A 24916-nucleotide genomic window follows, 5' to 3' on the forward strand; every position below is an offset into this window, starting at 1 on the left:
GCAACTTGAAGATGAATTTTGCTGATGACAGCTGAAGGGCACAAAATGATGACTTGAGAAAAATAGCAGACGTCCAGCACACTTAGTCAGCTTGTGCATGTCGATCATTAGCTTGGATTAGTTGACTGCTTAAATATTATTTATTTATCTTTAACCTGAATTTATGAATGACCACTCCGTGTTAAACCATATTGCTGGACATTGCCTCCCTGGCTTCCCTGGCCTGCTTTGTCACTTAGAATATAAGATTGGTGATGGCTTGTTTTACTGTGAGGGGGGCAGGGTACTTTCTAATCTCTTCCTGATCCTCCACAAAAATCCTTTAGTTTGATAACTGTTTCTTCCAGGACCTTCTGGAAAACATTATCCAGGCCTTGAGCTTGATACTACTACTGAATGCTTACACTGGCATTAATAGCTAACGTGACTGTTTGAGAAGATTTCATGGTGTTGGTTTATTAACTATTATCTGCCATTTCTGCTGTTTTGGATGTGTTTTGTCAGCAAGTTGAGCTGTTATCTCCAATTATCATTTACCAGGGAATCTTAATAGCCTATTAGGCGCATAGTGCAAATTTTAATAGCTCTATAAATTGCTTTTATTTAAATATACTAGTAAACAACATGCAAATTGCAAGACAGATTACAGACTGAAACCTATTTTTAGTTCCAGTCTGTAATGACGTCAATAAAAATGTTTTCCTTCTTGTTGAAACTTTTCGAGACTTTTCAAGCTCAGCCAGCACGTGCACCTTAAACCTTGTGCCCGTGGCCAAGCGTCTTTCCGGTGTAGGAGCCTAAGTCTGCATGCTACAGTAACACTGCGGGAGAAACTGGAGCACAGTTGACACAAATTGAGAGCAAATCCTTTTGGTAGCTCCCCCGTTAAAGTCCACGTTAAAGACACCAAGGATGGAGTTTAGCCTCCAACCAGCTGCTTCGTGAGCTGTGACACACAGCGTAGAGGAGAAGTAAGATGTCCAGTAGCTGTGTTATTGGGTTGTGACAACTTAATTTATGATTCCTTTCACTTACTGTTTTGTTGGTCCATGCATCAAAAAGCTGAGCATTCCTCGATTCCAACCAGACCAAGGCTTTATTCCTCGCCCTATTTATGCCTTCCTTTTGTTCCCATGCCACTGCCAAAGCTGCCTCGTTTTTTGTTTTTTTTTAGACGTTTTTGAGTGTAGCACTAAGAGCCAAAGTCACTTGTTTGGCAATTGACTGCATTCTGCTGCATTGATTTCCATATGAAATGGGCAGCAGCACTTCGCTCTGACAGCGTTTCATGCTGCCAGCAGACGTTTTCTCAACTTTTCTCCGCTCACATCCATTGAGTGCAGAGGGCTGCACCAAAACAAGACGGCACTGATGAAAGCGTGAAGACTTCTTTTGACATACCCCATGTGACAAGAAAGAGATGTTTCACAACAGCAGTGGACAGACAAGTTTTTTTCTTTTTGTCAGAAGGTGGCATATAGTATGTTCTTCTCTGGTTCAGCAGCTTGTAAGGCTTACTTTCCTCTACTTTTTTTTAGGACGACACTTCAGAGTTACGAGTTTGCATCACTGCTCACACCTCTGTTGTGCCATTGTAATTTCACAGAGGGATTTATGGCGTTTGGAGGACTTCATTCGGAGGAAAATTCCACTCGTGCGCTTCTTTGTCGGGCGTTCTTATCCTCATCCTCAGACAGAGCAGTGCTCTTTCCTTCTGTGGGTTTAAGTTGCTAATTAGAAAAGACAAAGCCAGAAGGAAGGGGAAAGGAAAACAACAACATTACAGAAAAGCCTCAGCTAAAACTCTCATTAGAAAACACTCATCATCACCGCCCCCACACACACACACTCACTTAAAAAAAGCATTCTTAATAAGACCTTTGCTTTGTCCTTGCTTAATTTTGACTGACTTTCTCAGTTTAACAACATAATTTAAGGATTTGGAAAAATGTTCTATTGTGAATGTAAGAAGAAACCTAACACAAGATAGTGCCGTTAAAGGTTCGGCATCAGTGCACGGTATCTGTCACCATTCCCAGAAGTAATGCTGTCAGGAAATACTGGCTGCATTTGAAAGCATCCAGTAGATTGGTTTCTTCCTGGCATACTGGCTTTTAAGGTGTCACTGTGTGCATTTATAGCATCTATACACCTCTAGATTTATTTCAGTGGTAGAAGAAGTACTCCAAATACTTCTCTCTTTAAGTAAATAAGGAGAAATACATAAATGTTAAAAAACTTCATTGCAAGTAAATCTTCAGCATGAAAACTGATTTCAGATAAATGATGTAATGTAGTGCCAGCAAGATGTAGTCAAAGCAGAAGGCTATAAAAGAAGTGTTTGCCCTCCCTGAGTTAAGCATTGTTACATGTAATATCATTAGATAACTAATTGGCAAGCATCAATGGGTAAGCAGCATGCTACTTGCTTAAAAGTTCCCGAGTGAAGCATCATGTCACAATAAAAATTGTCACCTTAAAGTGTACTTACTTACAAATCACGATTATATTCTTATGTAAGTCTTAATGAAACATTTTTTCTGGAAAAATCACTTTCTTTTAGATGTTTACATTGATAAGATTGCGTCCAGTTTCACAGTCAATAGCAATCAATATATTTTTGTTATTATTTGTCATTCTTTTTTCTCTTTTTGAAACTCCTAGTTGTCCTGCACAGACAACACTTCTTTTTATCAGCGTATATATGCTGTTTTTGTTTAATAGATTTAGTCTTTTTGCTACTTGTGTCCTGCATCCAACGCTTCTTCCGTGCTATAGTTGAAACCTCCAGGATTATTGACTTGTAACAACGACCTCCTTTGAGCAAGTTTGTGAGCAATTTTATCATTAGTAAACTGAGCAGGAAAAAAGGTTTGCTTCCTGGATAGCTGCTGGCAGAGTTAAAAATGTGGCCCTTTTTTTTGTTGAGTTGTTTGTAAAGCAGTTAATTGGAGACAAGAAGGCAACCTACACAACTATTTTAGTGCAGAAGCACCGGCAGTGACCACACAACTGCTTTAGAAGCAATCTATCATTAAAATAGTCCATAACTCAAAGCAATGATAAACTCTTGGCGCTAAATATAGTCTGTGTTTCCTTTAAATAGCGTTTAGTACCATCACTCAACTGCCCGCTGGCTTTTCTGACCTTGCAGACACCTTTTCACTCAGTTAAAGCTGAATTGCACCATAAAAATGTTTCCTTGTGGCCAAAACCATTATTGTGAAATTGTAAAGGCATGATATAGGTTACTAAAGCCCTAGATTTTAGATAAAAACTCTCGATTTTTAAAAATTCTCAAGAAGGTATTTGATCAAAGGGGAACGTTGTTTTCAAAATGCTGGATAAGACAGGACAGAGACAGACCCCCAACCCTGAGCATGCACCACCAATCACCACCTCACACTTCCTCTCATAAAGAATTTGGGTTGAAATGGCTGCGGTACCACCCAGTACCAGTATTTATTCTAATTACATTTCTGACTGGACAGGAAAAGCATGCACCATAAATCAGGCTGTCAAAGAGCCCATCAAAATTGCACATTCCTATTTGAACGGGGTCTGATGGAGTGCTCTGCCTCTGAACTATGCTGCTTGAATCAATCTCTCCTGGTAAACGTCAGGGAAGGTAGAGCCATGGTACCTTATCTCTACCATTGCCCCTCAGTGAGAACATCAAAAGGAAGCTTGGGAAGAGCGCAGTGAAGGTTGTGTAACTGTCGGTTGGATGGCTGGCACGTTTGTCTCCAAGGCTCATCAATGCTGTTTGCAACAGACTATATCAGAGAACACCTACCCTCCCTCCCCATGGCCTGTTTTTCAATGCATATATAAAAGACAATTGATTCATAATTTATTTGTATTTATTTATGTTTTGTTTTGGACAGGATGACAAACAGGAATAGAACTAAAATTGAAATTTAACATAGAATGCACATTTTGGGGAAAAAAAGCTTAAGTTGAACTCAAGCTGTGATTGCATGCAGGATGTGAATTGGGGCAGTTCCGCTGCGGGACAGGTCGATGTATCCCCGGTGACTGGCACTGTGACGGGACGTCAGACTGTGTCGATGACTCTGATGAGCACGACTGCCGTGAGTTACTTATTAAATTGCATTTTTTGCCAATATGATGCCTGCAAAGGTTTTAATATTTCATGTACGATGCTTGTTAGATGTGAGTGCTTTCGGTAGTGGAAGGAACTAAATCCTGCTATCGATGAAAATATATTGCAATAAAGTGTTTCTGTGTGTACAGTAATTAGTAACGTTAGTGTGGTTGTAGCTAAGCACAAGTAAAGTATAAGTAATAAAAAAATACACTTGATCAGCAGTAAGATTTGTACTTTTGGATTTCATTCAGGAGGCGTAAGTAATGAAATGCTCTGTCTCACAGCTCAGGTAACGTGTGATAGCAACCATTTCCAGTGTCTGAGTGACGGCGAGTGTATCCCAAACCTATGGGTGTGTGACGATGAGGAAGACTGTGAGGATGGCTCAGATGAGAGGCAGCACTGCCGTGAGTATATTACATCATTATCAGATTATAAAGGGAGCTGTTCAGTGATTAAGTAAACTTATTAAAAAATACTTAGAATGAAATATTTGAAATAATTTGAATTCTTGCAAACATAAACTATGGCCATGTGGGATTGGACATTGAAATGATTAACAATGACCCCCCACATAGTCTGTGGGACTGAAGTAAGATACGGTGATGACTTTTAAGTCCCTTTATCTACAATAAAATGAAATTTGAACTGCACATAGATGAATACAAACTTTTTTTATCTCTTCCTAGCTGGAAGGACATGCACCAGTGGTCAGTTCAGCTGCAGTAATGGTGCGTGCATCCCAGGAGAGTACCAATGTGACCGTCTGGCAGACTGCTCAGATGGTTCCGATGAGAGAAATTGCCGTAAGTCTTCTCCAAGGTGGTTCCCCCCACTTTTTTTTTTTTTATCTCAGGCTCCTGTGGCATTTTAATCAATTTGTTAAGATTAAGAGGCTCGCTGACTGACAGAATGGACCACAATATGCTTCTTGTTGTCAGAGGTTGATTGCAGATTCTTTGGTGGATTAGTCAAGCTGAAGTTCAGCTGCTATGCCATTATTGTGCCGACATGGTAGACTCGCAGCACTGCACACGGTGGTAATCTCACAGTTGCATAAAGAATGCTGTGGTAACTGCTGGCGGCTGTGGTGGTGCTGTTAAATGTTAGTCTCTTATCCCTCCTATTCACAGAGCTTTTCACGTGTTAAAGGCTGAAAAGAGCACAGTTGTCAGGTTGATTTAAATGCATAACATTTGCCTGATGATGGGTTAATCTTACAGATTATCCCGAGTGTACACAGCTGAGGTGTGCCAATGGGGCCTGCTACAACCGGACCCAAAGATGTGACCAGATACTCGACTGCCGTGATGGCTCTGATGAGGCAAACTGCAGTAAGGAGACAATAAATTTTGGTGCTAATGCATGAAGTGAAAGACGTTTTGGGGTCTTCCAAAAATACAACCAGAAAGATGACAAAATCAACAAATCAAGCCCTTTTTTGTTCTCTTTCTGCTGTGATTTCTTTAGCACAGCGCTGCAATGCGGGCCTGTTTTCATGTCATAATGGGATGTGTGTCCCTCAACGCTACGTCTGTGACCACGACGATGACTGTGGAGACCGAAGCGATGAGCTTAACTGCAGTATGTGGCTCCCGTCACTGTCACCGTCACTAATTACAGTTATTTTGGTGCAGATAAACAAATGTCTTATTACCCCCCTTGCTCTGCAGCATATCCTACATGTAGAGGCAACTACTTCACCTGTCCCAGTGGCCGCTGCATCCATCAAGTCTGGCTTTGTGATGGAGAGGATGACTGTGAAGATAATGCAGATGAAAAAGGCTGTGGTATGTATACAGTAGCTAAAAAAATCAGTCAACGTTTATCTGATTTATCTGTAAAATTAGAATGAGAAGCGTTGGTACTTTAGCTGGACAAATAGCATTGAAAGGGGTAAGAACGGGAGCTGTGTAAACCTGATTCATCTTTAGTCACCATGGTTGGTTTGGCTTAGAGTGATACTATGCCTGTGCTCCCTTAAGTGTGGTATTCAAATGCCTCTTTGTGGCACAAGATTGTGCAGCCCCCCAAAGTGCTTTAGAATTCCTCCACATGGCTGTGAAGAGTGTGTGTTTTTAAAGGATGGGCTGCAGAAGCTCTCTGAGCCCCCATGTGACCCCCCTCAAAACTCCACTCCTTTACGTCAATTTAAAGTGACAGCCATTTCCCGGACAATGACCCAGCCACAGTTTTCTTTAGATCAGAACCACTGAATATCTGTTCTATTCCCAACAACTGTACCACCTTTAAAACTTTTTCCAGCTCTGTTTTTTATTGTTGCTTTCCCTTTCTGTGCATAATCCTGCAAAGTGGATGAATTTCTTTTTTTATCTACAGATAATGTACAACGGGAGTGTTACCCAGGAGAATGGCCATGTCCATCTTCTGGCCTGTGCATCCCCTTGGACAAGCTTTGCGATGGGACGCCTAACTGTCCAGATGGAGAGGATGAAACGAACACCACTGCTGGACGCAACTGCAGTTAGTATCAACACAACCAGTGTTGTGTACTATTGAGTACACATTAGGAAATCTAATCTCACAAACGGTGTCACTGAAGAATATATCAGCAGTCAGGTTTCTTTTTTGGTCAGGTATTTGGAGATGTGCCTCCCTGAGCTGTGAGCATCACTGTCATGCTTCTCCTGGTGGTGGAACTTGTTCCTGTCCTTCTGGATACATTGTCAACAGCAACAACAGTCGCACATGTATAGGTAGATACTGTAGCTATCACTAACATCTTTGACTAAACAGTGGTATGGGTGAGTTGGGATTTTTTAAATGCTTTTCACTATGACAGAAATATGTTTCTTTTGCTATGTTTCTAAAAGCCAAACGTGTAGTTTATGTTGACATCTTGATGCACCAAGTCATGTGACGGTAGAAGTATGAGTATATTTTGAACTGTTGTTTTTTTCAGGGTGATATGATTATATGGAATACATCTTTAACAACTTCAAAAACCAAAGATTGGGTGCACAAGTTTTCATTTATTTTGGATTTTCTCTCATCCACACAGGGTGAAAAGTATGCACACAGGCTCAAATATACACAGTGGTGTGAAAACGTTTTTGAGTTTCTGATTTCCAATGTTTTTTTCTGTTTGACACACTTAAATGTTTCAGATCATCAAACAAATTTAAATATCAGACAAACACAACACAAGCAAAAACAAAATGCAGTTTCTAAATTAAGGTGTTTATTATTAAGGGGAAAAAATCCAAACCTACATGGCCCTGTGTGAAAAAGTAATTGCCCCCTAATCCTAATAACTGGTTGGGCCACCCTTAGCAGCGACAACTGCAATCAAGCATTTGCGATAATTGGCAATGAGTCTTTTATAGCACCAGGGAGGAATTTTGGCTCAGTCTTCTTAGCAGAATTGTTTTAATTCAGCCAGGTTGGAGGATTTTTGAGCATGAACCACCTTTTTAAGGTCATGCCATAGCATCTCAGTTGGATTCAGGTTTGGACTTCAACTAGGCCCCTTTAAAGTCTTCATGTTGTTTTTCTTAAGCCATTCAGAGGTGCTGGTGTGTTTTGGAACATTGTCCTGTGCATCAGCTTGGGTTCACGAACAGATGGACAGACATTCTCCTTCAGGATGTTTTGGTAGACAGCATAATTCATGGTTGCAATTACCACAGCAAGTATTCCAGGTCCAGAGGCAGCAAAACAGCCCCAGACCATCATATTACCACCACCATATTTCGCTGTTGGTATGATGTTCCCTTTCTGAAATGCTGTGTTAGTTTTATGCCAGACGTAATGTGACACACACCTTCCAAAAAGTTCGGCGTTTGTTTCGTCGATCCACAGAGTATTTTCCTAAAAGCTTTTGTCTTGTCAAGATGTTTTTATGACAAATGTGAGAGGAGTGGGTTTATTCTTTCTCCCATGGATGCCAGTTTTGCCCAGTCTCTTTCTTATTGTTGAATCTTGAGCTCTGACCTTAACTTGTGACATGTGAAGCCTGTGGTTCTTTAATGTTGTTCTGGGTTCTTTTGTGACCTCTTGGATGAGTTCTTGCTGCGCTCTTGGAGTACTTTTGGTAGGCTGGTAACTTCTGGGAAGGCTCACCACTGTTCCAGGTTTTTTCCAGTTGTTTATAGTGGCTCTCACTGTGGTTCAATGGAGTCCCAAAGCCTTAGAAATGGCTTTGTAACCCTTATATTATAAATAAGTGTCTGTTACCATCAATAAGCTTTTTGTGTAATTTGACCACTCTTCTTCGCAGAAATGGTAGAATACATTTAAACTGGTTGGTTTCCTAGCAAAGACTCAGATTTTAAGTGTAGCCCATAAACTTTCAATAGGGAAGACCATTCCAGAGTGTTAATGTTAGTCTGCTTTATCCTTTCCAAAAACCAGTTTTGATGCGTGTTTAGGGTCATTGTCCTGTTGGAACACCCAACTGTGTCCAAATTTTAACCATCTAGATGTTTATCTGAGGTGAGGTTCAAGAATTTGGAGGTTGTCCTCCTTCTTTATTCCATCCACTTTGTGCAGTGTATCAGTACCACTGACAGCTAAACAGTCCTTGAGGATGATGCTACCACCACCATGCTTGACAACTGATACAGTTGTCTTGGGTTGGAAAGCCTCGCATTTACTTCTCCTCTTCTCATTGTGGCCAAATACCTCAATCTTTTTCTTTGTCTCAGTCTTTTGTGCTTATATACAGTCGTTCAAACGGATGATCTTGCAACTTGTCTCAGCTGAACTATGGCCACGCACACACACACACTTACACTGATAAGCACGCACTCATCCCCCTCCCTTCCAAACGCCTTCGATGCTTGTTCCTGCGGGGGAAAGCAGCGGGTCTGTGTGCCGCGCTGAAATGATAGCATGGTGCAGGACGACTGCTGTGTTCCTTCGAATCACCCCCCATCCCCCTATCCATCCCCTGTGGCTTGTCATGTGCTCTGATGTTGTGATGTGGACATTAATGTGCTCTCTGTGCAGAGGAGTTTTTTTTGTTTCCTGTTCTCATGCTGTCCTCCCATAGGTTGCCCAGCGTGTGAAGAGGTCTCTTTTTTTCCTCTTGTACTTTTCCCATTGTTGTGTAATTTTTTCGGTGTTATTCTCCTAACGCTGCCGATCTCCGACTGTATTCCCTTGTGTTGTCTTGTTGTTGTGTGTGTAAGTCGGGGGGGGGGGGGGTCCTATTCCTCTGTGGGGCAACCTGCATATGGCCAATAAAGCATTCATTCATTTCATTCATGATCACAACCAAGAACTTAATAGACTTGTCAAATTAAAATACATTGTAGAACCTTAAGCACCACTTATTAAACAATCTAAGTGAATGTATGTGTATATTTGAGCCTGTATGCATACTTTTGACCTTGTGTGGATTAGAGAAATTTCAGAATAAATTCAACTATATGCATCTAATTCTTGTCTAATTCTTTAGAATCCATAAAGATGTATTTGCTATAATCATACCAGCATGTTTGAAGAACAATTCAAAGAAATTATTAAAAACCTAAAATAACTACAAAATACATGTCCATGATTAGTGTATGTAAGCTTCTGATCGCAGCTGCAAGCGCAACAGACCAGGCTGAGATTCGGCTCTCGGGTGTGTTTGTGTATTCAAATAAAACAACAAGAGTTTAGTCCTCACTTGCTGATACTGATTTCTGTTTAAAGATTTTGACGACTGTTCTATGTGGGGCGTGTGCGACCAGCTGTGTGAGGACCGGATCGGCTCCCATCGTTGCAGCTGTCGAGAGGGCTACATCCTGGAGCAGCACAGATACTGCAGAGCTGATTCCTCTAGTAAGTGTCACTTTCTCTCTGTTTAAACAGTTTAACATACATAACAAATGTTCACATTTTGAAGGTTCGAATGATCTAGCCAAATGAGGTCTATTAGCATAGACACCTCTCCTTTTTGGCAGCTACTGAACACATTGTGCGAGTTTCTTTGTGGTGCATTGTTGCATAGTAAATGTTGTTTTAGTTTGTCTCTAGCCTTTGTGTAACATAGAAAGAGTGTTGTCCGAGAGGCTGACCTCTGTGCCTTTGGCTTTAGTGAGAAACCTGTGTAAAAAATTTGGCTGCGTTCTTTTCTAAGGTTTTGTATTTTGTTTCCCTTGCAGCTGGAGTCCCTTCCTTGATATTTTCTAATGGCAGAGACCTGCTGATAGGTGACATCCATGGCAACAATCTGCGCACTTTAGTTAATTCACAGAACAGAGGGATTGCAGTGGGAGTCGATTTTCACTACAATCTTAATATGATCTTCTGGACGGATACCATCCAGAATAAGGTGTTTTATAAAGAACTGTCACATTCATTGTTTTGTTTGAGCTTTTACTTCTGTGTTAGTCATTCATCTTTTAGAATGTAAGACCAATTTCTTGTTTGTGCAAATGCTCGAGTTAGACTCGCGCTGGCCAGGACCAAATTCTTTCAGTCATCCTATAAGATATCAGCAGTGTTGATACTATAATAATGGGATAGCTGTTGGCCCCATTGTGGCTGGGTCATAATGAAGGGGAAGTAGATATGGAGTGGAATCCAAATGGCCTAATCTTGAAACCTGTCTGATAGGCTGGTATGATGTTCACATACCACAGTGCAATTTTTGTAATTCAATCCTGTAGGATCTAATCACGCAGTATTTGTTTTCAGTGACACTGTCCATTAATGTGGATTCTTTGGCCGGGTAAAATGTCTTTGTTCAGATTATGTCTTGGCTTGTCTCTGCTTTAAACTGTAGCCAATTAGCTGAAAGGGTGACACTGTGCTTGAGGAAGTACTTTTACTAAAGTAAAGTAGCAATACAAAATAAAGTGAAATTGTTAGATTTCAAACCATACTTAAGTAAACTAAAAAGAAATAAAGTGTATAAAGTATTTATTACATACCAAAATAGGCTTTGCCAGTATGCAACCTTTTACATTATACCACTGGGTTTTAGTACTGGTATGACCCGCATTTTAACATTGCAGCTAGTTTTTCCTGCACAGTGTTTCCCAGAAAGGATTTAGTCACAGCATGATTGGAGTTACGCACATTGTGGCAGACAGGGTTTCATTTCCTCAAACCTAATAGAGATTTTTGCTGATCAAATGCTCAGAAATAACTGTATATATTTCTTTTGAAGGCATTTTTCCTTTACTGTGTTTCCATTGCAGGAAAAACCCAGGTACCTTAGTAAAAACCATGGTTTACTCATTAAATATGGTGTCAGATTGCTTAAGTAGCTTAATTATACAGTCATTATGTCACAATAGGTTTTAAAGTTGTTCTTTGTTTTAAAGTAACCACTACCTACAGCTGTTAGATGAATTTAGGGGATTAATAACTTCAAATTAATTCATTTGAAATTCTAATTTTATTTAAGTACAGTTTTTTAAATATTTCTTTTCTCTGTTACTTATCACCTCTAAAGCTAGAACAATTATTTGTTTGAAAAAGTTGAGTTTCACAGGGCTCTATGCCATGATTAAATAGCTTGTAGAGCCTCCTGTTGTAGCAATAACATGACGTGCTGTGTTTTCAGTGCTGTATATTATGGCCAAAATCTCCGCTTTGGTTTCCAGATGGAGCTTTGCGAACAGTGATGCTACTGTGTTTCAAGGGAAGAGGTTTTTTCCAGGCAACCCTTCCAAATGAGCCTTGATACTTGTTCAGTGTTTTTCTGTTTATGCTGTCATAAACTTTAAATTTAACATGCTAACTGAGGCCTGTAGAGTCTGAGATTTAGCTCTTGAGTATTGTTCTGTTTGACCTTGGGGTACATTTGCTGGCATTCGCTCTCATGAAGATTGTGGTATTGTGTTAACACACACCTGAATGCTGCAGACCAGCAAACTGAAAAAGCTTCTGCTGTTATAGAAGCGCTCACACGTGCTGATGATCAGATAATCATTAGATTAGCAGCACCTGGCTGTTGCTTACCCTCTTGATTCCTATGTAAGCAGCAAAAGTGTACTTAGTTTTTCACAGTATTACACAGAGTCCTGTGAAAACTTTCTCACATGACTTTACCGCTGACTGGGCATCTGTGAATATTAGCCACCTCCATGGCAGCATGTCCGATTAAAAGTAGGGAGAGCACAAACAGGGCATGTGAATGCAACCGGAAAGGTTAAACTACCAGGCTATTTCCACATCTTCAGTTTCTCTTTAAACAGGTCAGTTGAAATCCTGCTTTTAAGACGTGTGGATCTTGTTTCAAATGAAGCAGAGCTGCTAAAAGCAGTGCCCGTCTAACCACCTGCACACTGTCAAGTTTTCCAAAAATCTGTTGAATTCATAGTAATGGGAGACAGAAACTTGACAGAAATGTCAAAAGCCAGAAAACTTAAATAAGCAAACACACTGTCTGATGCTTCCTTGACTCTTGACTGTTCTATATTGCACTTAAATACTTACTTGTCAAAGCTTTAAGCTATAACTGTATGCCAGTATGCAATCCACATTCATACTGGCTTTAATTTCAGTGGTGACAGACAAAATCTTGGGCCTATGGTCTTAAAAATACATACATAAATAAAAAATAAAGCTAATATTAGGGTTTACTTTAATGAGACTGGATAAGCATTATATTTAGATTCACTAGAAAGCAGATGAATGAAGCCTGTAAAATGTTCCTATATTTTTTTCTTAAAGCGTGACCACCTAAAGACTAATATTCTGAAAACAATGGCATCTTTTGTGTACAGGTGTTTTCCGTGGATATGGCCGGTTCCAACATGCAGGTGGTTTTAAATGTATCAGTTGACTACCCTGAGAATTTGGCAGTGGATTGGGTGAACAATAAACTGTATGTAGTGGAGGCCAGCGTCAACAGGATTGACATGGTGGACTTTGATGGAAGTAACCGGGTCACACTCATCACTGAAAACCTCGGAAACCCTAGAGGACTGGCGGTGGACCCCACTGTCGGGTAAGCACATCTCCCAGTTTCCATTCATCTGTGTTTCCATTCCCAATCCCCACATTCAGTATCTGTCGTGCTCCATTGGCATGGAATAATGGGGTGGAGGGGGGGGAGGTAGGTGAGATTAGCAGATTGCCCTGGGTGGATTAGTGAGGAGCAATATAAGTGATGACCCTTATTGTAATCCAATAGTTTAGTTCATGGGGGAAGGAGAGCCAGGTGGTTACAGAGAAATTGCTTATCCTAAATTAATGTACAGCCACCCACGTTGGAGACATATAGCTATTCTGTACATGCTGGATTTAATTAAAAGAGGAAAATCCTTTAAAGATTTTGTAGGAGTTTCTGTTAGACAATACATGTGCTGTACTTTTTATATGTAGAAGCTGTGATCTAATAATCCCACTTCAATATATTCCCCTCCTTTCATAGGTATATGTTCTTCTCAGATTGGGAGTCACTGAATGGACAACCGGGCCTGGAGCGGGCCTTCATGGATGGAACCAACCGCTATGGTATCATTAGCAGTAAATTGGGCTGGCCAGCTGGTATCACACTAGACATAGAAGCTAAGCGCGTCTACTGGGTTGATAGCCGCTATGACTACATTGAAACTGCAACCTATGACGGCTTGCATAGGTAAATACTTAATCAAATGCAACAAGTAGTAAGATTTTTCATTTATATATTCTAATAAATAAACATCCCTAATGTTTTTTCTGATAGAAAAACAGTGGTTCACGGAGGTACTGTGATCCCTCATCCATTTGGCATCAGTCTGTTTGAGCACAATGTCTATTTCACGGACTGGACCAAGATGGCTGTGATGAAAGCCAACAAGTTTACAGATAGAAGCTCTGAAGTGGTTTACAGAACATCTCAGACCCCACATGGAGTAGCAGTGATACATCAGCTGAAGCAGCCACAAGGTAAGACCATCAGAGAAACAAATCTTCATCATGATGGTCCTGATGCTGCTCATACTTCTCATGGTTCCTACTAATGTAAAGTATAAGTCTACCGAGATTATATAAGTTTTCCAGTAACCTGGATTGCTTTCTTTTGTGTCCAGTGCCAAACCCTTGCAGTGTAGACAGAGGTGGATGTGAGCAGATTTGTGTCCTGAGCCACAGGAGTGACAATGGAGGACTGGGTTACCGCTGCAAATGTCGCATGGGCTACGACCTGCATGCTGATGGCAAGCGATGTTTAGGTAAGAGATTATTTCTGTGTTTAATTGTTGCAAGTTTGGGGTTTTTTTGCAGACTTTAGTATGTTTCTTGGTTTAAAATGCCAAAAATAGTGTGTATACAGAAATCAACATGAGTTTTATACTGTTTTCTACTCAGCTCTGTGTCACTAATGTCCGTTTTCTTTAATCTTGTCTGCTGATGTCAAACCCACAGCCGTGAGACAGTTTCTGCTGTTCTCCAGCCAGCTGGCTATAAGAGGGATCCCTTTCAACCTCTCTACTCAAGAGGACATCATTCTCCCTGTTACTGGATCCCCCTCCTACTTTGTTGGAGTGGATTTTAGTGCTGAGGATGATGCCATCTTCTTCTCAGACACAGCCAAAGATATTATCTATAAACAGAAGGTGGATGGGACAGGTGAGCATCTTGTCTAGCTGAATTTAAACTAAAGATATGGCTGCTGCTATGGGGGAGGGAACTGACAGGAGCACAGATCGTGTAAAATAGATCATATTTCATATAACTGATATCAGCCTAAAGACCTGAAAATAGAAATAATAAGGACCAAGAATTTCTTGTTATGAAGTGAAAGTAGCTACTATGTCACACACACACACACACACACACACACACACACACACACACACACACACACACACACAAACACACACACACACACACACACAGAGGAAGAAAGAAAGAAAGAAACAGCACTGCTCTGATCAGGGGTGTTGTTTTTGGAGTTGCTCTAGTTTTTTCTGTCCGGTCCGGAAGAGGAAAATGGAAGCTGACAGCCTATTTATTTAAATGTGTTCCTCTTTCATCTCTATGTTAAACGGTGCTCTGACTGCTTTGATCTGCACAGGCAGGGAGGTACTGGCAGCCAACAGAGTAGACGGAGTGGAGGACCTGGCTTACGACTGGATTTCAAAGAACCTCTACTGGACTGACCCCCGATATAGAAGCATATCCGTCATGAAGCTAGCTGATAAGTCCAGGAGGGCCATCATTCGTAACCTCAATAACCCCAGAGCCATTGTAGTGCATCCTCTTATTGGGTAAATCACTTTAACATCAACGAATTGTTAGTATTTTTCTGTCTGTTTTTCCTTAAAGCAAATTCATGCTCACCATTACATGCACCAGGTACATTGTGAAGACTTTGAATATCTCATCATTTATAGTGCATAATAGCATCAAAACATTCTGAGAATGTGAAGAAATTTATGTGCACAAGGCCAAAAATAGCTAATAACCCTGATAACTTTGGATCCTCAAGTGGCACTGTGCTAAAAACAGGCATGATTCTATCATGGAAATCATTGCATGGCTCTGAAAAACTTCCATAAATCACTGTCTGTGAACACAGTTCACTGTACCAGCCACAGATGCAGGTTAAAACTCTATGATGCAAAGAAGAAGCCATATGTGAACATGATTGGGAAATGCCTCCATCTTCTCTTTGCCAGGGCTTTACAGTGGACTGAAGGAAAATGTAAAACTACAAGTTTGTCCATCTAACCTTATGCTCTAATGTTCTTGCACTAATATATTGCCTTTTTCTATACTAGTAACTGTAAAAACTGCATTCAGCTGCTGTTCACATAAATTCGCACCATATCTGTAGAGTTCACATTTGCTGTGTCTCTTCATGTCATATTGTCCCCCATGTGAAATTAAAGATTAAATTATATACAGCTCATACAGCTAGGAGGCATAAAAATGCCATGCAGTCCCATGCAAAGTGCGGTCCCTGGTCACCCATTCATAAAGTATCCACAAATTAAACTCTGCCTTGATTAAAAAGAATGATTATTTAGGACAAGCTGTTATTTCCTTTGGCCTCAAAGTCATAAGGCCCCTGTGCCAAATAGCTGAGATTAGCTGATTATGTGAAAGGCAGTATTGTAATGAAGACTAAGAAGTTGGCTTAAAAAAACAAACAAATAAACAAAAATGCTCTGCGCTGACAAAAGTTCAGATAAACATGTCATGCAGTTTAATGGTTTTGCTTAAGTGGGAGAGTTTCTGAATTAAATATGTTGTGCTATTCATTTTCTTCATCAGGTATATTTTTTGGACTGACTGGTACCGGCCAGCGAAGATTATGAGAGCTTGGGGTGATGGGTCACATGCGCTGTCTATTGTAAACACTACTCTTGGTTGGCCAAATGGCCTAGCTATCGACTGGAGGTGAACAATATACCATTACTCTTTTTTACCCATAAACTGTTGCTCCTATGAACCACTCTTAGCTTCAATGTGGCTGTTGATTGTAAATTGATATTTCTTTGCTTTGCTGTCCTCACAGTTCTATGCGTCTGTATTGGGTGGATGCCTTCTTTGACAAAATAGAGCACAGCAACTTTGATGGACGGAACAGACTTTCTTTGGACCGCATATCCCAGATCTCCCATCCATTTGGTCTCACCATTTTTGAAGGTTAGGCATCAGCTTTAAGTTACCCTGTTATCTAGTACAATATCATACATTCGATCTAAATGATGAGTGAGTTTTGATTACTAAAAACTGTCATGTCTTGCTTTGGTGATGATCATGTTAAATGGACAATTGTTGTTAGCAGATGTTGGTGAAAGATGAAGTAACTGTGGCTGTGCTCCATTTCTCCTGTCCCTTAAAGGCTATGCATATTTCACTGACTGGCGCATGGGAAGCATTGTACGTGTGCGCAAGACCGACGGTGGGGAGATGGTCATTATCAGAAGAGGCATTAGCGGCATCATGCATGTCAAATCTTTCAACTCCAACTCTCAGATTGGTGAGTACCTTTATTCACTGTTCTTCTCACTCCGCTTGCCATGCGTAGCCTCAGCCTGCAATTGTCAGTCATATTCCTGTTAATTAGCCTCCACTCCTCTTCTCAGGTTCCAACCTCTGCAACAGGCCGGCAAATCCTAATGGAGACTGCAGCCACTTCTGCTTCCCAGCCCCAGACTCGCAGAGGGTGTGTGGCTGCCCATATGGCATGAAGCTGTCGCCAGACCAACGGGCTTGTGTGGAGGACCTTTCCAATGAGCCCCCCACACTGCAGTGCGGGGCCAACTCTTTCTCCTGTGGCAACGGCAAATGCATCCCAAACAGCTACAGATGCGATGGTGTTGATGATTGCCATGACAACAGTGATGAAGTCAACTGTGGCATTAATAGTAATGCATTTTTTTTCTTTAATTTAGTTGATTATATAATCCCACATAAACCCTACAAAAAATCTTGCCTTTGGGTTTTTACTCAGCTTATGTTAATATGGTTTAAATTAAAGATGATACCTTTTCTTTTGTTTTAGACACCACTTGTTCCCCCTCTGCGTTCACCTGTGCCAATCAGCGCTGTGTGCCTGCAGGATGGCGCTGTGATGGGCAAAATGACTGTTTTGATAACAGCGATGAAATCAACTGCCCAACACACGTGCCTGGAACGTGCCCTGCCAATCAGTTTACCTGCGCCAACCACCGCTGCATCCCACACACCTGGCGTTGCGACACTGATAATGACTGTGTCGACGGTTCGGATGAAGTTGATTGCCGTAAGTGCTGTTAAAGAAGCTAACACTTTAACATAAATAGGATTTGCTTAGAGATTTATCATGGTATCTCAACACAATACACACGGGAAAGTAACTGATTTTTGTATGAATTTATCAGTTTCTCATCTAATTGTGGTGGAATTTTGCCCACTCTTCTTTACATCGTTGCTTTATTTCACTGGGGGTTGCAGGCATTTGTTTATGCACAGCTTTCTTAAGGTTCAATCACAACATTTCAGTCAGGTAGAAGCCTGGACTGTGACTGGGCCATTGCAACAGCTTGATTCTTTTTTAGCCATGCTGTTGTAAATCTGCTGCTTGATTGATTTGTAGCATGACTCGATTTCAGCTAAGCTTTTGCTGTCAGACAGCTGTCACATTTGACTCTAGAATACTTTGATTTTCAGAGGTGTTGTAGTCAAGTCGATGACCAAAAGATGGTGAGAGCTGTGGCTGTAAAACAAGCCCAATTCATAACCCTTCCTCCACCATGCTTGATAGCTGGAGATGTCTGTACTGGTATCCTGTGTTTGGTTTGCCCAAATATGGTTCTGTGCATTGTGGCCAAACATCTACACTGTGGTTTCATCTATCTGACAAATGTTCCAAAAATCTTTGATGTGGTTCCAAAAATCTTTGGTGTGTTTAAATGCAATTTTGCAAACCTAAACCATGCCGCCACGTTCATTTTTTAAAAGGAGAGGCTTTCTCCTGGGAACCCATACAAGCCACACTCGTGCAGTCTTTTTCTAACGATACTCTCAAGAAATATAACATTTAAATTGCTAAGTGAGGCCTGTAGAGTCTGAGATGTAATTATTGTTTTTTGGGGAGGGCGTTTGTATTTCTCTAAGTTTTCTATGATCTCACCTTAGGGTGAATTTGATGAGATTTCCACTCCTGGGCAGATTGCAGCATTGTGTTAACAGATGAGCAGATGCAGCAACAGATGAGCAATCTGGCAAAACCTTTGATACTCACTAATAATCAGTTAATTACGTGCATTAGATTAGCAGCACCTGCTTGCTATTTGCTCTTAATATATATAGAACCAGTGAGGTTGTATTAGTTTTTCACAGGATTGCATAGAGTCCTCTGAAAAAACTTTCGTTACATATATATATGTGTGTGTGAGTGTGTTAAAGCTAGTCAGTAGGCTAGTGAAGATTAATATTTTATAAATATTATTTTAATGATTTAACTCCTCAGGCAACATGCACATCAACTCCCTACCAGACCCAAGTTCCCTAATAAGATCCTGTTTATTTCTTTGGAGAACACTGACTCTTTTGTGGACTCGCTGCACGTTGCCACTGATTAGATTTTGAAGAAGCATGGTTGTTTTTCCTCTTAAAAATAACATCGTTTTAAGCTAAGACTTGTACACTATTATATGCATTGCCCACTAATGAAGGAGATGAACTCACAGGCTCATGTTTTTTTCTAACATTTTGCGTTGACAGATCTGGGAAACACGTGCCATCCGGGACAGTTTCAGTGTCCAGACCACCGCTGTATAGATCCTAACTATGTCTGTGATGGAGACAGGGACTGTGTGGATGGGGCGGATGAGCAGGGATGCAGTAAGTAGCGTTCTAGATTATACACAGAGTTGCTAGCCCCATAAACTTTGCTGGTTTAGTGTGGTGCTTACTTGCAGTGTGCCAAGCATTGTGTTTAGAGCACATGTGCGTGTTTGATAAAATCAGTTTAATTTCATTTTGCCTGCAGTTATAAAACTAATAATATTAGTTGCTCACTAGATCACTTTGACTTCTGAAGATCTAATTGTAGACTTGCTGCAGCCTGGTCTCTTACTTTGAGAAGTTGTTATGAACTGGTGTCTTATTCATACAGCCCATTTCCCTATAAGGAATTAATTAATTTGTTCGGTCATTCATGCATTACAGTATCCTCTTTAATATTCAACAAACATTTCCCAAGCTTCTTAATTTATTGATCTATATGCATAATAGCTAAGCTCAGAAATATAAAATATCAGCATTAATGTATGTGGCTGGATTTTTTTCAGTATACAACTGCACTATGAATGAGTTTAAGTGCTCCAGGGGTCACCAGTGTATCAACTCCTACTACCGATGTGATGGAGTCTTTGACTGCAGCGATCGTTCAGATGAGCAGAACTGTCGTAAGTATTTAAATGCTTCCAGTGGTCAGAGGTTATACTAGCAAAGTCCTGCATAATTATTTAGCTTGCTAATGTATTTAAATTTTTTTCAGCTACCAGGCCCCCAGGGATGTGCCACCACGAGAGTGAGTTTCAGTGTCAATCAGACGGAAGCTGCATCCCATCTTCATGGGAGTGTGACGGTCATCCAGACTGCGAGGATGGCAGTGATGAGCACCACGCCTGCCCACCTCGCACCTGCCCTTCCTCGCTGTTCCGTTGCGATAACGGAAACTGCGTGCTCCGCAGTTGGATTTGCGATGGGGACAACGACTGCAGAGACATGAGTGATGAAAGAGACTGTCCCACACCACCTTTCCGGTGTCCAAGCTGGCAGTGGCAGTGTCCCGGTCACAGTGTGTGCATAAACCTCACCACAGTGTGTGACAACACTCCTGATTGCCCCAATGGTGCTGACGAGTCTCCCCTTTGCAGTAAGTCTGTTCTCTGCTTTCTTCAGCTTAGACCGTAATCTTTGGATATCAGCACTTAATTGTTTTATTTTTGAGTCTGGCCTCACCAAATTCAATTACATTTTCACATCACATGGCGAAACAGGATCAATCTCTCAGCTGATTTAGTTTAATTTGACAATTTTCTGGTTCTTGTTTTCTATAAGCAGGAGGGCCTTAAATTCACAGAAATTTTGTGTTGAATGCCATCGGTTTGTCTTTGTATTCTCATTTTAAAATCAAGCATGTATGTGATTTGTCCTGTATTAACTTGAAAATGATCTGTGATTTTCCCTTCTTGCCCTTCTCACAACTTTCAGATGAACCTTTGCCAGGTAGGAACAAGCAAACTCTCAATCACTGCTAGAAATTCTGCAGTTGTAGTTTTGATTCATGTTTCAACAGATGCAGCATTTCTATTTAGTGTTTTAATAGTTATATAGATGTTTATTCATTATGTACCACAAACAGGCATAAAAATAGTTCTGGCTCAGAATAATATTTCTGAGGATACCTAATTAATGTAGTGACTGCTTTTTTTAAAATTTATTATTAGATTGCTGCATATTTATTAAAGGCCTAATTGACTTTTTTTCCCCAGTACTTAATTGTCTTTTCCCTGCTTTTAACTCAGATCAGGAGAGCTGCTCAGACAACAATGCTGGCTGCACCCATGGATGTATCCAAGGTCCATTTGGGGCCCAGTGCACATGCCCTGTGGGTTATCAGCTTAGCAATGACTCCAAAACTTGCGAGGACATTGATGAGTGTAATCCCCCTGGACTATGTAGCCAGCACTGCTTTAATGAGAGAGGCTCTTTCCGCTGCCACTGCCAGGATGGTTACACTCTTGAAGCAGACCAGCGTACCTGCAAGGCATCAGGTGAGGATGGATACAGCTCAAACCTTCTGTGCACTGAATACAACTCATTTAAAAACTATCCATAATCTCATGATGGATAAAAGTAGGAAAAAGGCAGATCATCAGCCTTTTAGTCATTTGCCTATACAGCACATACTTTCTCCACTGTGCTTCTTCTTGTAAGGAGGCACATCAAAAGGGGAGCTTAGACCCTAGACTGCAAGACTGACACTCTTTTTCTTCTGTCCTGTCTCTCTTTGCTGCTCTGATTTCATAGGATAAGGCAAATAACATGTATGTCACTCACTGCCCATCACCAGTGTAATTAGGACATAATCACAAACAAAGGGCTGTGTATGGGGAGCGTGCCTGACATGAGCTCCTCTTCCCAACAGATAACCCGCTGAAAGACTTTGCAATACAATAGGACCTTATTTGGACAAAAGCTCCTTCCCAAAGGATTGTCATTTGAGTAGGGGCTATTTAACCGTCTTTTGTATGGTTTTGGTCTGCACACAAAAGCTGATAAGTCCTCTTATTAGCACAAGAATGGAAACTGAAAAATAGATAACAGGGATTTTGATTCATGTTTATAGATTCTCGTCAGGCTTTCCTGTTGGTGGCAAGTCGGAATCAAATTGTACAAGATGACATTACCACCCAACCCAACGTAGTCCGGTCACTTGTTCGAGATGGACGCAACATTGTCGCCCTAGATTTTGACTCAGTCACTGAGCGGGTTTACTGGTCTGATACGAGCCAGGACAGAATCTGGAGTGCTCACAAAAATGGCAGCGACAGAGTCGTGGTGAGTGTAGTTTGCAAACAGCTTTGAATGAAGTCAGATTTGACCGTCAAGCACATTAACTAAGAATGAGTCTCTAATGCACAGATATTCGACAGTGGAGTGACTGTGACAGAGAGCCTTGCAGTGGACTGGGTGGGGAGGAACTTGTACTGGACTGACTACGTCCTGGAGACAATTGAAGTGTCTAAACTGGACGGCACCCACCGAACTGTGTTAGTGAGTGAAAATGTAACCAACCCCCGAGGTCTAGTGCTGGACCCGAGAGACAGGTGAGAAGAATTTGGATCTGTGTTTTAATCTGTATTTTATGGTCACAGCTTCTCATCACCAAAGAAGTTGATATTAAGAGAGAGTTTTTTGTTTTAGTGCTCACCTGATGTTCTGGACCGACTGGGGGAGGAACCCCCGCATCGAGAGGGCCAGCATGGATGGAAAGCAAAGAACTGTTATCATAAGCAGCAAACTATACTGGCCTAATGGTCTAACCATAGACTACCCAAACAATTTGTTGTACTTTGCCGATGCCTACTTGGATTTCATTGACTTCTGTGATTATAACGGCAACAACAGGAAGCAAGTCTTGGCCAGTGACCTGGTGAGTGTATGAGATAGCAGACTTTATGCTAGTGATACATCTATAATGATAACGTTTATGTTAATAATCAGTTTTCTTCTGAATAGCATGTGTGAGACACACTTTTTTTTCTTTTGCTACTCTCTATGAAAAGGTACTGCAACACCCCCACGCAATTACCATTTTTGAGGATTTTGTGTATTGGACCGACAGATACATCAACCGTGTGATGCGAGCTCATAAGTGGCATGGGGAGAACCAGACAGTGATGCTGTTCAACCTCCCTCAGCCCATGGGTCTGGTGGCAGTGCACCCAGCCAGGCAGCCAGCAGGTATGATGAATAGACTGAACCTGATCTAGTCTTTGCTTCATCTTTATCCGCTGATGCTGACCATTTTGTTGGCCACATGATGAGAGAACCTGACTTTTTGGATTCTGTCTGTGTGCATGTGTTGTTTGACAACTTGCAGGGGAAAATCACTGCTTGAGGAGCTCCTGCACTCATATCTGCCTCCTGTCTGCTGTGGGACCGAGGTATTACTCGTGTGCCTGCCCCTCAGGCTGGATGCTGGCAGCGGACCAAATCACCTGCACCAGAGGTATGCGCCCTGCCACATGGAGGAAAACACTCATCACTCAGTTTGATGAAAAAGGAAGTCAGATCAGATGTAGCAGATATGTTGAAATACTCAGGTCTTCATCAGCTGTGGTTATTGCTACAGCAGAAAGGATGGCGCTTTCATGCTTTATCTGCAGCTATCTCAATGCTGGTAAGAGAATAAATCTTTGAAAACACTAACCTGAACGATCCAGATACTTGTCAACAGTCTCCCATTTAGATTCTCCTGTAAACTGCTGTTCCAGTTATAAATATTAAGAATCATATGCGTGTCTTTCAAGGTCTTAAAAAGACAAGGGACCTTTAATTCAGTGTTCAAGGAGTCTTAGTTAGGTCACCAGCTTAACTCATCTCAGGTTTCAACCCATTCAAACCAAACAGGACACAGTCTTCCCCTGAGGCCAGCGATTATCCAAGAATGAAAATGCCCTACAACCATTCATTGATTTTAATCTGTGATGACAAAGCAAATCAGATTGTGCAACCAGCTTTCACCAGTCAATCCTCTTTATAGATAAGGGTTTTTTAGGGATGTCTAGGGATGTGTAATTTGCACCAGATATCATGCACTGAAAGCATCCTGGGGGCAAATCTTTTGAGCTCTGTCTTGGAATTTGTTTAATAATTTTAAAAGTATTCTTCTTTTTTTTTGCTTTGGGTTTGCTGTCATACTGTAGAAAAAAAACATTTAATGTCTTTTTAATGTTTTTTGCTTTTTTTACTCCATCTTTAGTTGAGGATCCGTTCCTGGTCGTTGTGAGAGACAGCATCATCTATGGCATTTCCCTGAACCTGGATGACAAGAGTAATGATGCTATGGTTCCTGTCGCTGGGCTTCAAAATGGCTACGATGTCGATTTTGATGACAATGAACAGACCATCTACTGGGTGGAGCACCCAGTAAGTGACTGTGCAGAAATACTATACAGCTTTATAGTTCTTTATGCCTTTTCCCAAAAGTAAATAAGGAACTCAAGTGTTGTGTAGAGACATCCTGTGCATGTCATAAGGGTTCATTGTAAAAAAAAAAGAAAGCCAATAAACTTGCTAAGAAGACATAATACAGACTCATGCTGAGGTTAATATGTCTGTCTTTGTCCTCCTTCAGGGTGAGATCCACAGGGTGAAGTCAGATGGCACTAACAGGACAGAGTTTGCCCCTGCAGCCATTCTTGGCTCCCCGGTTGGGCTGGCCTTGGACTGGATAACAGAGAATCTGTACTACACCAATCCAGCTACACAGTCTATTGAGGTGAAACGAATAATGCCATGTTCAGTAAAAAAAAACTAGTGTTGCAATGCAGTTGTGCAGCACAATAATTGCACCTCTTTGTGTTTGGCAAAGGTCTTAAAGCTGAGAGGGGAGGTACAGTACCGGAAAACCCTAATCACGAATAACGGCTCCCCAACTGGCGCTGGTAGTCCTGTTGGCATTGCCGTGGACCCAGCACGTGGGTAAGCCCTATTTAACACAGTCCTGGCACAGATCGCTTAACCACACAGCTACTGAGCTCTAACAGCCTCCTCATTGCCATCTGCTCGGCCTCTAGAGAGATCTCAACTTGTGTTACTGAATACTACACTGCACTCTAAAACCCCAGCAGTGTGCAGTCAAGCACAAGATATTTCTAAGATTTTTTACTCCCGCATGAAGACACT

At 41.2% G+C, this 24916-nt stretch overlaps 1 protein-coding gene across 1 annotated transcript in view; it reads left to right on the forward strand.

Annotated features, from left to right (window-relative positions):
* Positions 1–24916, forward strand: part of lrp2a (low density lipoprotein receptor-related protein 2a) — a 55788-nt gene that overhangs the window by 1824 nt on the left and 29048 nt on the right. Inside the window, exons 2-35 of the mRNA XM_026143784.2 lie at positions 3987–4094; positions 4396–4518; positions 4801–4917; positions 5335–5445; positions 5582–5695; positions 5785–5901; positions 6452–6595; positions 6709–6828; positions 9773–9901; positions 10225–10394; positions 12799–13022; positions 13449–13655; positions 13743–13945; positions 14089–14229; positions 14423–14626; positions 15075–15267; positions 16277–16402; positions 16521–16651; positions 16851–16988; positions 17095–17376; positions 17514–17753; positions 19217–19336; positions 19786–19902; positions 19995–20375; positions 20714–20728; positions 21028–21276; positions 21852–22063; positions 22148–22332; positions 22430–22658; positions 22792–22969; positions 23109–23237; positions 23991–24157; positions 24366–24509; positions 24603–24712. Of these exons, the coding sequence (XP_025999569.2) occupies positions 3987–4094; positions 4396–4518; positions 4801–4917; positions 5335–5445; positions 5582–5695; positions 5785–5901; positions 6452–6595; positions 6709–6828; positions 9773–9901; positions 10225–10394; positions 12799–13022; positions 13449–13655; positions 13743–13945; positions 14089–14229; positions 14423–14626; positions 15075–15267; positions 16277–16402; positions 16521–16651; positions 16851–16988; positions 17095–17376; positions 17514–17753; positions 19217–19336; positions 19786–19902; positions 19995–20375; positions 20714–20728; positions 21028–21276; positions 21852–22063; positions 22148–22332; positions 22430–22658; positions 22792–22969; positions 23109–23237; positions 23991–24157; positions 24366–24509; positions 24603–24712 (5578 nt within the window). The remainder of the gene's footprint in view (positions 1–3986; positions 4095–4395; positions 4519–4800; positions 4918–5334; positions 5446–5581; positions 5696–5784; positions 5902–6451; positions 6596–6708; positions 6829–9772; positions 9902–10224; positions 10395–12798; positions 13023–13448; positions 13656–13742; positions 13946–14088; positions 14230–14422; positions 14627–15074; positions 15268–16276; positions 16403–16520; positions 16652–16850; positions 16989–17094; positions 17377–17513; positions 17754–19216; positions 19337–19785; positions 19903–19994; positions 20376–20713; positions 20729–21027; positions 21277–21851; positions 22064–22147; positions 22333–22429; positions 22659–22791; positions 22970–23108; positions 23238–23990; positions 24158–24365; positions 24510–24602; positions 24713–24916) is intronic.

The sequence above is a fragment of the Astatotilapia calliptera genome, chromosome 16 (assembly GCF_964374335.1).
Source record: "Astatotilapia calliptera chromosome 16, fAstCal68.1, whole genome shotgun sequence".
Taxonomy (NCBI): Eukaryota; Metazoa; Chordata; class Actinopteri; order Cichliformes; family Cichlidae; genus Astatotilapia; species Astatotilapia calliptera.